At 38.3% G+C, this 18,480-nt stretch overlaps 1 protein-coding gene across 10 annotated transcripts in view; it reads left to right on the top strand.

The window, feature by feature from the left end:
- The first annotated feature begins 390 nt into the window (after positions 1-390).
- The window catches only part of slc23a2 (solute carrier family 23 member 2), a 37,824-nt gene continuing 19,734 nt past the window's right edge, over positions 391-18,480 (top strand). For 2 of the 10 annotated variants that reach the window (XM_026186064.1, XM_026186061.1), the window contains exons 1-3: positions 391-702; positions 889-2,283; positions 16,165-16,213. In XM_026186064.1, the coding sequence (XP_026041849.1) occupies positions 2,230-2,283; positions 16,165-16,213 (103 nt within the window). In that variant the 5' untranslated portion in view covers positions 391-702; positions 889-2,229. Of the gene's footprint in view, positions 707-888; positions 2,284-13,455; positions 15,971-16,164; positions 16,214-18,480 lie in introns of those variants that run through there. The other 8 variants (XM_026186069.1, XM_026186071.1, XM_026186063.1 and 5 more) reach the window with 7 other exon arrangements.

Here is an 18,480-nt window from a genome sequence, read left to right as displayed (position 1 = left end):
TGTTGCCAGGATGGGACGGGTCCTTCAGTATCTGCGCTGCTCTAGTCCGGCATCTCCTGGTGTAGGTGTCCTGAAGTGGAGGGAGAGCAATCCTGTAGCAGTGCTCTGCTGTACGGATCACTCTCTGAAGAGCGTTTTGGTCCTTAACACAGCTGTTCCCAAGGATGTGATGTTCTGTGTGAGGATGTTCTCCACAGAACCCTAAATACACAATACAAGCCCAGAGCCCCGAAAGCTCGTTTTAATTGTTTAGGAGGCTGCAGAAAACCTACAGCCAGGTTATACAAGCGGGGTTATAATTACAGAACCTGTCCTTGAAGGGGGGGAGTCTGGGCTGCGTCACGTTCTAAGTCGCTTCTGATTGGTTAAGGTGGGGCGAAAGCTTACATAGGCACCCGACGTCACGGGCGATGTGGGCATGCGTCCTGATGAGCGTCATTCCCGTGGCTTTATGAAAGGCGAAATCCGTCCACGCGCAGCTGTTTCGAAACCGAGGGGAAGCAGGTCGTCTAGGAAGAACTGGGTTTAAGGACAGTCTCCCAATCTCTTCGCCGCCGTCCGCTGCGCGCGTGTGAGCCACTTTCCGCCTTCAACTGTCGTCTGCGCGTGACTCCCGCCTCGCACAGCTTCAACAACACAAGCCACGGGGACAAGCCAGCGTTAGCCGAGAAGGGAAGTGGACTCTGTCTACTCTTTTATCAGGTAGGTGAGTGCAAAACGTGCCACGTTATTTTTAATTCCAGTGCCTTGTGAGTGTTAGGCACCCCTGCGTTGGTTTCCCACTCTGTACGCCGTCTCAGTTTAGGGGCTGGAGTTGGCAGAAGATAACCGCTAGCGGTTAGAGGTGTGTGAGCTCCCCTCTCTCTCTCTCTCTCTCTCTCTCCTCAGAGGACTTCGTGGGCCGCCTCGACCGTGGCGATGCTGATGCTGAAAGTGTGACCGTGAAAATAAAGGCCCAGATAGCCAGGGTTCTGTTAGGGTTCCAGTACTAGTCACCTTTCTCCTCTTTAGCTCATATTTTTTTTTACTTATCAGTATGAGGTTTAGGGCAGATGTATCAAGGTTTCTAGATAATGAGGGCTTTATTGTGACTCTTACAACACACAAAACATAATACAGATAGGCTAAGTATGCATGAATAAAAACCCTTAATGAATCAAGCAGCACTAACTGCTACACTAATGCACATTTGGCTTTTAGGATTTACTGGCAATTGATAATGGCAGTGTCCTAGAAACGTGGCTAGGCAGGTGGGTGTATGCTCACAGTACATGTGCATCTATCACATGACCAATAAGTGGCCCAAAAAACCCAACCCAAAAGCCAAATGGGCAGTGCCTGGAGGTGACATGGCTATTTACGATTGCATGAGAATTGCATTATAAAATTTACTTTGTATCAACACCCAGATTCCAGGTAGCAGCTCGACTGCTTTATTTTCCTCTCTGAGTAGTTTAAATTTCAAATGAAACTGCCATTCTCAGAGCAGGGACCTTTGATACAACTGCACCTGCTTACACGGGGCTTTGTTGTGAAAGTAATGCTTTCAGCTTGTGGTTGTCATCATCAGGGTCCTCAGATCAGTCACAATTGTCATGAGAAGTGTCACAGTAATGCAATCCATGAGATATTTTAATCTGTAATATGACTGAGATTTGGCCGTTTTATTCTTTCAAACTGCTGACATTAGTTATAATGCCAGCATTGATGGGGTTGTGGACTGATTTGATATAAATTTCTTCCACAAAACACACAACGCAACTGCTGTTTAAGCAGGGGATTTAGTGCATTTTTTCCATTTACCAAATAAATACCGTGGTGTAACATAGCTGGTTTTCTGTAAGCTTTAAATAAATACTTTTGCCAGACCAAATGGCCAGTAGCACATTTGTGTCCCGTCCACAAATAAACAATTCCTCTAGCCTCATTTCCCCCTCTAAAATTGTGTTTTTGAAAATTCTTACTGCAGTCTGTTAGTGCTTGTAGTACATCCCTGCACCACCCTTACATGCAAGGTATTATCCTATGTCATTTAACCTGTAGTTTCCACAGCACTTGAGTGGACAAGATTTGTGACATTTTTTTCTTCAGCTGTGTTTAGTTTAGTTTTTAGATTTTCTTTTATTTAATTTTGTGTAGCTGTTTTTCTTGGTGATGAATATTCACAGGTAGTATGCATCGACATGGCGGTGACCTGCTTTTGAGCTCAAGATTTTTCTGACCTACTACATGCAAAAGAAAAGGATGCATACGCAAGGAGTGATGTCCTGGGTTAATAGACATGTATGTAATCCCAAATATAAACCCATACAAGTATAATTAAGTAGTTGTTGAACTTAAATTATGAAAAACTGAGAAGTGCAAATACAGCTAAAGAATATTTAAAGGATTTTTCTTAGGAATGTTATCCGGATAGTAGATTAAAATCAGCCATTTTCTTCATAGATAATGGGGGTTTTAAGGAAATTTACTAAAATGATATTTATGACAATATAGAAAAAAATACTAAGTTTTATTGGTGTTTGCAACACAGAATGATGGGCGTTTTCCATCCTTTCCCAGTAATCTACAGTCATCGATGACAGACTACCTAAACTGAAGTCTGGCTTTATCAGAGTGCCAATACCAGCATTATTACAGTGCAATTGTAGTGACACAGCATTATATACGATGATGCAGCTTAAGTCTGGGATGTTTTAACTCGCTGTTTAAAGCCCTGCTTTTCCACCATTTAACTACATCCTTAATTTCCATGCAATGTTTGTTCCTGTCATATTGAGTGCACCTAGCGAGTGCTCCAGTGATGTGCCATTGGTTCGTTTACTTTTGGGTCACACATCACCAGTTGCTAATATCTCCTTGCATGCTGTCATACTTGATTGTACTTGTTGTCTGTGGTGTTTTTGGTTTTCTATATGATTTGTTTTATTTTTCTCCCCCTCAAGAGGTGAAACAGCCAAAGAATTGTGCTTTGTTGGCGGTCTGACCTCTTGTAAACAGGCAAACTACTTCAATACTATTGACAAAGCTCTTGCTCTAAGTGTTTGGGCTTGTCTTGTTTATTTGCGTGGTAGGTAATTTTAACTCATGCATTGGTATAGTATGATATGGCCCAGCCCTAATAATGTTTTCAGTCTTTCAGATGTAACAGATGGCAGTTAATAAACCTTGGGGCAGATGTATGAGCTATTGATCCATAGGTGCTGTGATGTAGAGGGGGGGAGCTCAGTGAGTGCAGCAGTGACTGTCTGAAAGAAAGGGGAAGATACAGATGAAAAGCCATTTGTAACCACAGATTGTTCTGTAAGCTGTTTAGCCAGTCACACTTATTCATATTGGGGACCAAATGAAAGTGGAGCACTTGAAATAGAAAGAAATGTGACAGGCTGTTGGGACCAGGTGTTCCCTTTGAAGCTCTGTCATCCGTTATCCTCAAAAAACCTTAAAGATGGAATGCCTGACTGATAGGCCAAACTGAGGAAAGTGGTAATTCTGGTTGTTTGGCAAGAGCAAAGGTCAGTGGTTGAGATTTAATTGTGGTGGGTCACGATCACGTCAAGGAAACAAAGGAAAGTAAAGATGCTACATAGTGCTGAGGAGGAGGAAAATGGCTAAGAACCAGTCCTGTCAACAGCAAAAGGAAAACAAAGAAAGATGGAAATTGATGGAAAAGATTATTTTAGAGCAGTGGATGAAGTGATGAAATTTTCCTGCCAGTGTTCCCACAAAGCGGCACCCCTCTCTCATCTGTCAGTTATGTTTAAAAAAAATAATAACTAGCTGTCCATGAACAGGTTGTTCATGGACAGCAGTGGTATTACCATTAGTTTATATATCAACTGTGAGTCATGCTAAAAACATTCTGTGTATTTATTCGATGCTACTGTAAAATAAGGTACTTCTCTGACTTCAGTGTGGTTTATTTCCAGTTCGGTTAAGGTTGTACACTAAACTGCAGTCATCCTGGACATTGTTTCCTTTTAATCCGTTAAACCATTTCATCTTGGTCACACTGAAAAGAGCAGTGGCTCACCTAACAGAATGTCGGGGCCAGGACAAGACCCATAGAGGCAAACTGGGTCGCAGATTCTGGCCCTTTTTGGTGTAGGCAGCATGTGACTAAGATTACACTGTAGTGCTGGGTCATGCTGTGCCTTCCTACTGTACTGTGTAAATGTGTCTGCTTGTGTGGTGTTGACTTCTGTTTTATTTATAGCTTTATAACATTGATTTTCTGCTAGAAAAAGAAATAAAAGGAATCTGTTTTATAAAGTTGACAGCTACACATGCAGCCGTCTAAATTTCTGTTTGTTCGTTTGATATAATTGATTAAGGTGTGGTTTAAATGGGTAAAACCAGCATGGCAGCCCATATGACTCTTGCGTAACAAATACTGAAAAACATACCCTGCTGTATTAACCTCTTATGTGAATAATTTATTATGTTTAGCATTAGTGGAGCATTGTTTCTGAGCTGTTGTTTTGTCCTAGGATTGTTTTGAAATTGCAACGTCCATACATTTCCCTCACAGAGGAATTTGTTTGTGTATGTCTGCCTACCCTTACAGCTGTTGATTATGATTATTTGCACTGTTTTACCCTTTTCTTCTGGGTCACATCTGGCTTGATGTAATGAGTTGTAAAATTAAAATGAGGATTCTATGGATTCCCCCCCCCCCCCCAAGAAAAAAGATTTTTCTCTAAGGGGGAGGAGGGATGTGTGGATGGAAGTGCCCACTGAAGCCATTTATTGATTTATTGGTGATTGTGTATAAGTGGTTTTTCCTTAGATGCTAGTGTTTGTGTAGTGAAGACCAATTCCTTTAAAATATATCCTAAATATTAAAATGATTGATCTGAGTGAATTTATGTAAAATTGTTTACATAAACATTTTAGAACTTGAAACCTGATCCACAGCCTCAGATTATGTTTGTAGAGGTCCTCTCAGATCCATACTGATCCCTTAAAACCAACCTTATTGTGTCTACATTGTACTTCAAATGATGCTAATACTGGAAATTTTTTATAATACTTGCACCCCACCTGAGGACACCCATATGTGTTAAATTACCTTCACAAATGAGATTATGCAATTAGTTGGTTTTGTCTGTTTTTTAGCAGGATGACTCAATGTTATATACCACTTTGCGTGAAGATTTTACTAGAATTGGGGCTTGGTCAGACTGGGAAGTGATTTAAAATAAACATCACTAACCCTTGAAGTCAATCTGGTTCTAAGATTTTTAGTTTTTCCTTCATGTAGGATTCTGTATAGGGATTGATATTTGTCTCTGTCCTTACCTAGACAGTATAAAACACTATTTGAGGTCTGAGAAGTGCCTATAACCTGCATTCTTTTTAATGGCCACCACTGTGTGATACCTATATTCATCTTTTGCACGGTCTTTGTTCCTGACTCAAAAAGCTGGATCAAATGTCAGTGACAATGGGTAGTACTTGCTTGTACTTGTTAGCCATTGCCTGAGAGTAAGGTATCAAATCAGAACAGGAAAAAATTAGTAAGTACTTCTTGTTTAGTGTGGAGAACCTGGGCAATTTGCTTCATATCTTCACAAATGTACGTAAAATTGGAATAAGAAATATTGTGAGACATTTTCCTGGTAATCTCAGGAGAATATCTGTGGATCCGCATATACTTATGAATTGAGGCACCCAGTTCCTACATGATATGGAGGAAGTTTGGCCTTGGTAGAGATATGTAGTTTGAGTGCTTACCTTGATGAGGGATTTTTTTTTTTTTAAATAAATTTTTCAGAATTCATTGTTCCCCATTATCCATCCTTTTTTTGTATTGCATATCTGGGGCCAGGTTTCAGCATATAAGTGGAGGAGGAGTAGCGGCAATACTGAGCCTCGCCAGAATGACTAAACTCCTCACCCTATCTTTGAGAGAGAGGCCAATCACCCTTTGGAGAAAGGGTGCTGCTTGTACCTGTGATCTCATTCTTTACCCAAAGCTCGTAAAAATGGATGAACTTAGGGACATAGAATGACTGGTAACTCGACAGCTTCGCTTTTATGGGCAACTCTCTTTATCACAACACACCGGTGTGGCATCACTGCAGATGCAACCTCAATCCATCTGTCAGCATTTATCATGAACAAGACCGTGAGATTCTCTAAGTCTTCCATTTGGAAAACAACTGGTCTTTGACACAAGGTGAAGGTTGGCACTTCATCCATTTCCCTGAAGCATGGCATCAGACTCAGAGGTGGGTAGGAATTCTTATTCCTGCTACTTCACAATCGTCTGCAGGTCACTCTAGTGTGAGCTGGAGGTCTCCACCTGATAAAGCCAATTTAGCCATATCATCTGAACCAATAAGAGATGAGTCTGAGGACACCAAAGTGGTAGCCTTCTGCAGTCGCTCTGTCAGCCTTTCGGTTCACAATTTTTATGGACAGAATCTTTATGATTATCTGTTAGTACAGCTGAAGCAACATTCAACTAGTTTATCTACAAAATGGCTGTTTTCTCTTAGTATAATGGATTTTGTGCAGGCCCAGCAAAGCAAATTACTTTTATATTCATAACAAACTGTTTTCTGACATTTTATGGAGCATAAGGGTTTTTTTTGTTTTTTTTATGCTGCAGACAGTAATGCTAATTCTACTTTTAGCCTCAGCTCCAAAACAAAATGCTATTAGAAATATAATTGAATAAATTTCAAGATAAAAAATGGATTTATCCACAGTTCATCCAGTTTTTGTCACACTTGTGTTAATCATGTGACATTTCCTCAGGCTGACCAGTTTTGTAACTATTGGAACAGAGCAATAACCCACGTCTTGTGTAAGTTTCATAAAAATTTAATGAGCAGCATGACAAATGATGAATGGACTGCTACCGCCATACTAAAGAGGACCTCTATTTACTGTCTGCTTGCTTAATGGGAGTGGTCCATCTGAGTTCAAGCTTTCCACCAGGTCACGTCATGACCCAATATTATATTTAATTTGATGTCATAGAACCCATATGTTGTTAAATACCCAATGTTCTGCCTTAAATTGGCTAAAATAATTTAATGAATCCTATTGACTTGGTTTTTAGAGGAGTCTGTTCGATGAAAGCTGGTTAAGCATTTTTCTGGTTACCTTAATTGTTCATTGTAAGGCTCTTTTATCGACAGGGACACTCTGCTAGCATCCCTGTCTGCAAGGAGACTTATGGTCTTCATAGCTCCTTTTCAAAAAAGCATCTCTTTATCTCTCTGAGCGCATGTGTTACGTGTCCTCCCGTATTACACCACCACGCATCACGTGGCATGCAAAACTTCCTCTGCAAAATGTGTCTGTGTGCTGGGTGTGTTTTTAAATTTCTGTTAATATTAAAAGGTTAAACTTACCAAAGTGATTAGTAATTCCTAAGAAGTGATTAGGTGTGCAACAGAAAGTGCATCACCGTTTGTAAGTCTGTCATTTTTAGGAGGAACTGATGATTATGAAACTGTACTACTTATGTATTTAGCACTTTTCACAGACATATGTCACAAAGTGCTTCACAAGAAAGGTAATAAAACACAATACAGTCATAAATGCATAATAAAAACCCTGGCCTAATTAAAAGCTTTTTGAAGGTCTCCACCGAGTCCAGACACTGTAGAAATTGAGGAAGTGCATTCCACAGACTGGGTGCAACAGCTTGGAAAGATTGGCCCCCTCGAGTTCTGAAACGAGTGTGGGGGACCACTAAAAGGTTTAGTGACAAGTTACAGCTCTGATGGTTTTAGTCTTAATGGTGAAATTGTAGACAAATTATGTTTAAACTCTAATGAAATAGGTTGTTGAAGACCTGAGATTAGGTTGATTAGATGATCATCATTCTTGTAAATGCTATAACAAATAGAAATTTTAACTCAAACTCAAGCAGCATGAATTTTGACAACATTTCACACAAATGTCTAATAGAGTAAAAGTAATGTAGTGATAACGCTTCATGTGTGGAAGCTGCCAAAATGCTCAGAACAGCAGCGTTGCATCGGTGCAGATTTCAACACACAGTTTGAGTTTTGCCTTTCTCATGATTGTATTTCAGTTGCTTCATTTGCTTATGGCAATAAGACTAGAGAAAATCAGAGGGTTAGTTAATTGCTCTCAGTCAAAATTTCAACACCACAACTTTTAATAAGTTGATGCTTGTTTGTGGATATATTTTTCCTTATTTGTTTCCCTGAGCGTATACTTTTTTTTTTTTTTTTTTTTTTTTTTTTTTTTTTGTGCTTTCAATCACAAGACAGATTTTACATTTTATCCTTTTATCAGAAAAAAATGCTCAATTGAGTTTAAGTTTAAAAAACCCCAAACCAAAACAAAAAAAACCTTGGCCAAAAAATCAACTTGGTCAGGGTTGGAAAAAGTTGCTATTTTTATGGCTAATTTTTCTTTGCTGCCAGCGTGATGCATCCCTGCTGAAGAAACTAGATTACGCACGTTAAACATATTCATGTAGGTGCATATTCCTGAGTTGAATATTTTGAATTTGGGCTCAATAAAGCCTGGATTTTACTGTTGGTCCTTTTTTTTTATTTATTTATTTATTTATTTACTTCTATTTTTAGCTCCAACCGTTGCTTTCACAGCTGATGTTCACACGGAAATTTAAAAATATGCTGGCTGCTGATGTGTCAACAGTGTGCTTAGATGTAGACTGTACAGATGGCTGTGCACTTGCATCACTCAGAGGGTTCCCGTTTGCAGGAAGAGTACTACTCTCACATGGAGCATAAAAAAAATATATCTCAAAAGATTAAAAGCACTCTGTGCCCGTCAATTGAGTTGACATCCTCCACGAATTATACGAATTGTGAAAAAGTTCATGTTGTACAAAAGCAGCCCTGTGACAATTTGTGTTTATATTTGATTACAGAATGATTGTAAGCGTTCTTTGGGTTTGGTGCTGTGTCTTTACATACAGCTGAATTTTTTTTCTCCAATATTTATACATTTTGCAGACAATGAAAATGAGTTTGACCTCATTATCCAACCTATGCAGACTGCACCCACCTGCTAATTCATAACCCAGATTTGCACATTTTTAAATGTGTCAGGCCACAGCCAGTTTTTTTTTCATCTTTTTTTTTGTTGTTGTTGTAAAGTGTTGTAATGAACTTCAGTTACATTTTCTTTGCGATGACCCACTTTTATTGAAATTGTATAACTTTCTGTAAAAACCCAGGTCATGCATTTTTATTTATTTTTTCAAAGCTGATTATGAAACTGTACAGTTGGCCAAACTAAGGTAATTGGTCCCTACTGTTATGAGCAGGTGAAACTGGTTGTCCTACTGTGAGGTCCAGCAAGACTCTGGCTCAAGTAGACTTAAAGGATTGCATCACCTTTTAAGCAACAAGGGATGCATTTAGTTTTTAATCGCTGCAGGGCTTGGTGGGAAAAATGCCTGAGGCTGTAGGAGGTGGAATGACCTATAAGCAAAGTGTACTGTTACAGTAACAAATCTGTTCATATGCTGCTGGTGGCATGCTGTGTGGGTGTAGGTGATGCTTTGAGAACAGGATGAAAATGCAATTAAATGGGGAACATCTCCTGATCTAAATGTTATTGTCTGTCCTGCTTGTTGGTTTGTTTTTAACTTGTGAATCCAAATTAACCCACTTCCCTTACAATTCTCATGAACAGGGAAATTAGAAACACTTTTTTCCTTTTTTTTTCTCACTTCCTCATCAGCTGAAAGTTTACAGCAACTTGAAATAGTGGTGTTCTCCGTGAGGTTACTATCTGCTTGAATAGAGGAAAAAAGAAGAGGTAATCATATTTTAGACCAGAAAAAACCCACAAAACTACATACAACACACAAAAAGAGCGAGTCATCTATATGACAGGAAGTATCCCAGCAGCCTCTGGGTAACTTGAGGTCTGATGAGGCGAGTGTTAACAGCTGAAGAGCCATGCTGGTGTAGCATGAAATGCCCTGCTCCCCTGTCGCACCAAGAGATAAAAGTAAAAAGGTAAGCTCACTGCGCTTCCTGAACCAGCAAACAGGTCCAGGTTTCAAACGAAACCTGAAATGCTTTTGTTTGAAACACTTACCTTTGTAACACTTACCTTTCATCATGTGTTAATTTTTGTGGTTGTCAGTTGAGGGTTTTTTTTCCAATTTTGTGACTCATCAAACTCTGATCATCAGTCAAACCTGCTTATTAAACGCACTGTTTATGTTGATCAGTTTTGGAGTATTTACAGCCATGTTGTCCTTGTTACTCTACTGTTGAGGGATCTCTGTGTCTACTAAACTCTGGTTAACTTGCTGCCAGTGGAGCAATGTAAACATGTCCTTGCAGTCTCTTTGCAGTCCTCACCCCCTCCCTCATAGTGAAATCAGAACTGTTCACGTGTACCCTGTCATGTAAGGTTTTGCCTGGCACCTCATTGCCTCATGACCACATGCGTGCATATTTTGTAAGTAGTGAATGCTCTAGAACATGTGGTGAACAAAACCAGTAATCAAACCTTTGCTGGAGCATTTTTGCTTTAGAAATGCACTGTAGCAATTAGGGTTAGGCATTTCAAGCAAAAGAATTTGTGCTATACATGGAATTTTAAATGGGACCTATTTGGGTGTTCAGGCATTGGTCTCCAATGCTTGGAAGCTAAATCCATCTTTTTATAAAATTTCAGGTTAAAATAAGAAATTATGATTCACTCAAATTCATAATGTAAAGAAAGAATGGCAGTAGCCTCTGTTCAGCCTCTGTTTATCTATCTTACACACTCGACCAGTCAACAAAAAAGTTAAAAATAAAAAAATGTCTCTTCCAGCGAACATTAAAAAAAAACCTCAGGCATAAAGTTAAGTCTTTTGTGGGATTTGGTGCATCTCGAATGAATGAATGAATGAATGAATGAATGAATTATTCAGAAAGTAGCTATATTAATACTGAAACAAACAAAAGAAGGTAAAATATTCCCTCCAAACAAAGTTTTATAAATTCTTTGACAGGAAAATCCGCATGTTTATCAGGTTTTAGCAGTGTGTGGAGGTGGTTAACAATATTACCAGCGGTGTTGAAGACGCGTTCTGAAGGTGTGCTTGTGGCTGGTATACACAGATATTTCCGTGCCATGTGTGACATCAGTGGGAAACGTTCTTCATGCATTTTCCACAAAGCCAGTGTATCATCTTCTCCATCTACGACCTCCTCGCTGAGGTATCAGTCCATTTCTGTCTGCACCTTCTCCTCCAGTGTGCAATTTGGCAATTAGTTCATCCTTGTTTGGACTTCTTCTGTGTTCTAAATGCTCAAATCAGTCCATGCATGATTATATTGCTCCGGCCATCAAAAAGTCTGCACATTTTCGAATATATCGACTATCGTCGGTTATTGGACTGACGATTGTCGGTTGGAATATTTTTACATATTGCCCAACTTTAATTGTTATTTCCTCCTGCACACTTTTGCCTACTACTACCATCTGCCATGATCTTTTCAACATTGCAGGGCAACTTAGGCAAACAGCACAAATGTAGCTAAGATGGTTCTACATCATAGCCTCTTCAATATAAAACCTGTTGTTGTTTAACAAAATAATAAAGCTACAATGGAGCCTCTACAATCATACAGTTAAGCTCTGCTTGTCAGACCTGTTGATAAGGAAACTAGATTTGTAGCAACACATGACATCTAAAGACTCACGGTCCCCGTGTACTCACTCTTGTACACTCTGCTCCATGCGTCTCATACATATGCAAAGCATGGACAAGACAGGTAAACTTAAGATGGCATTATTCAAGTTGACACGCACTTCCTTTACTGTGTTATAAAAAGATACAAATGCATGTTCATTATAAATTTTATCCGCTGGACAAGTGAGGCACAGTTGTATATACAAATGAAAGTAGTCCCCTGTTCTTTATCTTCATATACATAACTAACTTTAAATAATAAAGCATGAAAATATATATATATATATTTTTTTTTTAATGGAAGGAACTTGTAAGTATCCAGTTCTGATGAGTAGAGGTGAGTTTTTAAGTGTGTAAAAGACCTAAAAACTAAAGCGCTCTGGGTGCTTGAGTAGCAAAGGGCTATACAAGAACCAGTCCATTTACCAAGTCAGAAAGACTTTGAACTTTAACTTCATTTTCTTCACTTTAAAATTTTTTGCAGCTTTATTTTTCCTGGTACCAGATACTTTCACAGCAGCTTAAGTTTGACATGATAATGACATTTTTTTTTTCTTTATTAAGCTTGAGAAACGGTGGAGCTTTGCAGCGTTGTACATGACTGTACATTTTGCATTGTGAAACTTTGGATTCATGATAACATGACAACTACAAAAGACGTTCTTGCGCTTCACATTGCAGGAAGATTACAAAACCAGACAAACAGCATTTACATTTAATAGATCATATTTTTATAGATTAAAGCAAAAAAGAGTTTCTTAAATTTAACTTCCACATTCTCAAATACAGGACTTTTAATTCTATTAATTCCATTTATTCACATTTGTTTTTTCCCAATCCCATTGGGCAATGAATAGTAGTTTCCAGTTACAGTCCTTATTATGTCTGCTGGCTGTCTTACAGTTGTGGAAATTTTTTCTACTGTGCACCTCCTGTGGTTTTGTTTTCTCTGATTCTGATAGCTTCCTCCAGTATGTAATGCATTTTAAAAACAAAACCTACTGAAGTAGTTACAAGATGTTAAGTAACAAGACTCTGACAACAAAATGCAGATGGGAATATGCGATCATTGCTTGTTTTTCTTTTCTTTTTTTTAATAGTTTTTCAGAGAAGGCTTCTTTAGCTTCATTGTTTCATTAGGAGAAAATACGATCAGCTTTGAGGAGATATAAGTCTTGTTTTCATTAGCACCTCCCCAGACATGGATTAGAATACACAAAAAAATAACAGAAGTACAGTGCTACTGTTGTCCTTCAACCCACCAGTGCTCACGGAAGGAAATGACAATAAAAAGTAAAAGACTGGCCGATATTGCGTAATAGGATCACAGGAAAAAAATAAAAGGTGTCTCCTTTAATGAGCTAGAGAGTTTACATTGGTACATTTTTTTTTTTTTTTAAATTGTATTTAATTTTTTATTTTTTTTTTTATGCTGGGGGAAAGTGGATTGCGGTGAACTTGAAATCTTGTTTCCTTCTAAATGGTTGTTTCAAAGACAGGAACAAGTCTGCAACCACTTGCAGGAGAATTCACATTAGGCAAGTTCATATAAACTACTTTCAGAGTCAGATTTAAAAAAAAAAAAAAATCCCTAAATAGTAATTGTTGCAGGACTGCAATTTAAGTGCCAAATAACACAGGTAAGCAATCGGCTCGTTGCAAATGAGCTGCACTCAACAGCACAGACTGACTCAGATTGACTGGACCGTGTTGGAAATCTGTATACATTTTTTTTTTTTTTTAAATTGGATGAATATTATTTGAAAACCTTTGCCAGTCTGTAATAGTTCAATTAAAGTCTTATGTTTGTTTTTTTGTGTTTCAAACATCTGAAGTCATGCTTTTCTATGAAGTTTATTCAGTTGGTATTTTTAGGAAAAGGGGTTGCTACTTTAAACTGTAATTGTAAAAGCAGCAGTTTTAAGCATTAGTTTAGTGCTTGCTGCTGAACTAAAGACTGAACTGAACTATGCAGTCCTGCAGCAGGCATAATGTCGTCTAGACTTTGAGCCCCAGATTAACATCTGGAGGGGATGGTCCTCATACACATGTGCATGCTGTCACATAAATTGGAGATGAAAGCGCCAACACAAACATCTGGTGTGGAAACGAACAACATGGCACAGGCCTGCAGTGGATCTGCAGATCGAGTTACCATGGTTATAGATCCTTCAAATGTCCAGCAGCTTGTGTATTTTGGGATGATTTAAAATAACCACAACAGTTGTCTTTGTTCCCTCTTGTCTCACTCTTTCTTCGCTGCTTTCCCATCTCTCTAATATCGTCTCTCTTACAAACATGAATACTTTCCCTGTTTTTGTCCTGTTATGTTTGCTTTTACATAATGTGACATTTCATGATTATAAAACTGCAGATTTTGATTTTGTTGTGTAATGGCATATACTCAGTTTCAGTTCTCTCCTCTCTCGCTCCAGTTCCCCATGTTTTTGTGGTGGGGGTGGGATGAGGGAACGACACAGATTTCCGATCATCACCGGCAGACAGGCTACTGGGATACTTTCTATTCTATTCCACATCTCAGAGATGAGTCACAGCACTGAGAGAGTCATAGGCTAGGCAGCACTGAGCTTAATTAAGTGCCATCATTTCTTGTGTTGTATGTAGTATTCATTGCTTAGATTAATAACTCATCATGTGACAATATTAAGGGACAGTGGTTTAGTATGATGTTCTTATTTTTGTAGTTATGGCAGGGATTTCTGTGATAACACTGAGCTAATATTTTGCATAGAGGAAATTTGTCTTGCCCACAGATTTTAAACAGAGCCAAACAAAATCACTAGTAGCTTTTAGTAAAATGATTTAATGGAACACTTTGCTTATCACATGGCAGGAAAATGCACAGATATGAGAATCACTGCCTTATTGATTATGCTTACTTGAGTAGTCTCCCCTTGGAAGGCTGATGCTGATACAGGAAAAACACTCTTCATTAGACATATGTTCTGTTTTGAGCCAATGAGTATTCTAGCCCATTTTTCAAAAAATCTCTGTAAACTTTAGGTATGATTATGTGGGGAAAATCCCGTTAGCTTGTCAGTTTCTGAAATATTAAGATCAGCCTGTCTGGCACGAACAAGCGTGCAACGTCCAAAACCACTTATGCAACTCACCATTGTGATGTTCATTCTAAACTTCAGCAAGTCGTCTTGACGACGTGTACATGCCTAAATGCAATGAGTTGCTGTAATGTGATTGGTGGATTAGATATTTGATAACAAACAGTTGAACAGGTTTACCTAACAAAATGTTGATAAATAATTGAGTGTAAGTGTCTAGTGAAGATTTAAACTTGGTAATAATTAGCAAGAGAAAAAATAAAGGCAGAGCTGCAGGGTAAAGAGTGTTAAAGGAGCTGAATGAATTGCTTTTGCGAAGTTTATTGTTGAGCCTTCCTGTCATGTTAAGTCACAGCCTAAAGTAGAGGTAAAAATTAAGAAGCAAATGATCGAATCCATCATCATATGCCTCAAAGATTGGCAGTGATAAAAGGAACTGATAATGGTGACAAATGGTTGTATGATGCAAAACAATTACTTCAAGCTCCTGATGGGAACACTTGACTCACATGTAAGATTTATTTATTTTTATTTCTCTCCTGTAGTGTTTCTATTCTGTGCTCACTCGTATAAAACTGTTTTATTCACAATGGAAACCTTTCTTTGTTTTCACAGGAATAAGGTAATTAATAGATAATTAGACTTATAAGCGGAGTTAAAAATGGCCTCAGTATCAGAAACAAATTGATATCCATCCATAATTTCAAGTGCGATTCAAGTGTTTAAGTAGAAGGCCTCCACAATAATAAATGCCCACCATTAATGAAATCTAAGCCCCTGGTTAAAAATTGATGACTCTGAAATGAAAATCAACATGCCAAGAAGAATGAGGAGTGCTGCCACATTTGGTGATATTGTCTTTCAGTTATTACCTATAAGAATAACAGAATTACTTGCCTTATTGTCTCTGTACGACTTAGATCTTTTTGAGTCATTTAGCAGAGGCGATAGAGATTTTTGTTCTACAATTTAAATTACAATCTGGTCCTAACTCTTTAAAACTTGTCTGACTAGTTTGAGATGGCTTTTACATGCAATTATGAGTGTGCTTAAAGTGTCTTTAAAGTTCAGCTGGGCCCTCACTTTTCTCATAAGACCAATTTAAGGTGCTTAAGACATGCACTTGTTGAAGAGCCAGAAGGCTTGCAATACTCTACAGCTCTTGCCGCCTTCCTGAAACCATGTTTCAGCTGAGAGTCTGAATTACAATCGGCACATCAGTCACACGGTAATAACTCTTGCTTGTGATTAAATGCTATCTGTCAAATTAACTTATGTCTCACCTCCCTCCTCCTCCTTATCCTTGACCCTTTTGTGTCTCTCTGTGCTTCCTCCCCCTCTTCTCCCCCCCCCCCCCCCCTCCCCTCACGTCCTCTCTTATACTGCCTCCTCCTTTCCCCTTCTCTTGCTCCTTCCACACAGATGCTCCCAACCGCCCAGCTTGGCAGGAGTGATGGGATGTGTCATCTAGGTATTACAACTATCCCAACATCTTACACTGCAAGCAGGAATATGACTGGGTGGGAGAGGATATTTTGGGAGGGCTTTAGGTTGAAAATGTCAAAAACTGAAAAATGCAACAAAATCCAACACAGACGATGAGCCGCAACAAAAATGGGATTCGCAAGCAACGTGGACAGCTGCTGACATTTGATAACAGTTTAAAGATTAAAAATGTAAGCATGTAGTTTTTCGTAGAGCAAATGGTTGGAAAACTATATCTGGCTTCAGTAAACTGAGACCAGTATCACAATATGAGTGTCTGCATCTTTCCGTACCATGATACTCCTGCAGAGCTGTTAAAACGTATTAGAATTCCAGATCATTCAGTAACGAGCAAACGGGAAATGCATCAAAATAATTGTTTTAGTTCATACTCCAGTCAAGATCTAGTGATCAGAAATGATTTAACTTTAAAAAAATAATGTGGTACTTGATATTAAAATGTCTTTGAAAATCTTAACATATGCAAAATACAAATTTGAGGTTTTCTTTTCCGAGTGTAGCCATTTAGAAATATACAAAAGGCAGTCACCAGGATGCTCATGCCAGTAGTACTGTCTTCTAGATAGCGATGAGATGGAAAAGTACAAGTTCAATGAAAATTTGCTTTCCAGCCATCATTTTTGAGACCAAAGTGGTACTGAAGAGTCTATTAAACATATTTTGTGTAGAAAGTGGGGATAAAGGCCGTGGAAAAGGATGAAAGGTCTAGTCAAACATTCTTGATTATTAAGCGACACGTATACCTTAGCTTGTGACAGATGTCAGCGAGGACTGGTTTCTTTAAAAGTGCAGTTAGAGGGATCAACCAAGCCATAAAAAAAAACCTTTGGTTTCTAGTAATTATAGCATGTCTCTCCTCCTTAACAGTGACAAATACAGCTGCAGTCATGCAATATCACTTCACTGAAGTTTAAAAAGCTGTAACAAACTACAAAAATAACAACTGGTGACATAAACCACACTTACAAAAAGTGCTGGTGGTTATATTTTCTTTCCTGTGTGGAGATCTTCACTTCCTGCATTGGCAATCATTTATCAGAGTATTTATCAGATGTATACAGCAGTTTTCACTCAGTGAGAATTTGTCCGTGTGCTCATTAATACAGCTGTCCTAATGAACGTCACTATTATTATTTTTGTTCAGTTATTTAGACGTGTAAATATGCATCTGGAGTTTGTTTCTAGTTTATCACATTGGAAACCTATGCTTACATCTGTGTACATCTGGGACATTTATGTAATTTCTATATGTTTGCGTGCGTTATTGTCACAACAAGACAGTTCATGCATATTAATTAAAATTCTACACAGGCAGGAGCACCACACCAGGGACATGTGAATACATGAACACCTGGCTTTTGGATGATAGGTCACATGTAAAATACTCGCAGCATTTTATCCTCTAGGGATGTGTCAGTTGACCACAAAAGGCACAGTTTAAATTTGTAAACCAGTTTAGGCATAAATAAAAAGAGATCAAAACAGAAATGACATTGATTTAAAAAAAATAGTACGTCTTATGCACCATGCCTGCTAAAACTCCTTCTCTTTCTGCCTCCTGCATCATCGCACAGTGATCTTTGTTCCTGTTGTTATCAAATACTATTTTTCTTTTAATGGGCTCTCCTCTTTGTGCCTTTTTTTGTTTGTCAAAGACCTGTTTGCAGCATGGATTACTGATTGACATGTATCCCTTGTTAGTTCACAAGTTATCTGGTTATTGATAATTTGTACAGGCTGTTTTTGATTAAGGCAGATTAAGATGACCGTTTTCTTAATATAGTGAAAAATGATCTGTATAATGACCAGAGCGGTGTTTCTTGGGTTGTTTTTGTTTGACTAACAAAACATTAAGGTATTATATAATCAAGACTTGGTTAACTTTTCACATATGAATGTAAAAGCAAGCAAAAAAAACAAAACAAAGTGAATTGTAGGAAAAAAATATTCTGTCAACTAGACAGAAAACCAATCACACTGATAAACTTTCTGTTAGATCCACAAAGTTCAAAAGGAGTAATATTTGTGTCTTCTGGATTTTTAAAAAGTAGCTTTGGACCTGGAATTACTTTCAAAATCCATAAATGTAGTAGTGGCATAAAGTTGCATGTGAACAGTTACATGCTGATTTCTAGACCTGTGAGTAGTTTTCACCTCCCAAATCTTCTGTGAACTCTCTATCAGGATGTAAACAGATTATATAGCTCCAATAAGCGGATCTTACTTAATTAG

Source organism: Astatotilapia calliptera, chromosome 12, assembly GCF_900246225.1.
Source record: "Astatotilapia calliptera chromosome 12, fAstCal1.2, whole genome shotgun sequence".
Taxonomy (NCBI): domain Eukaryota; kingdom Metazoa; phylum Chordata; class Actinopteri; order Cichliformes; family Cichlidae; genus Astatotilapia; species Astatotilapia calliptera.
The sequence above is the reverse complement of the archived record's forward strand: the minus strand, read 5'-3'. Positions and strand labels throughout refer to the sequence as shown.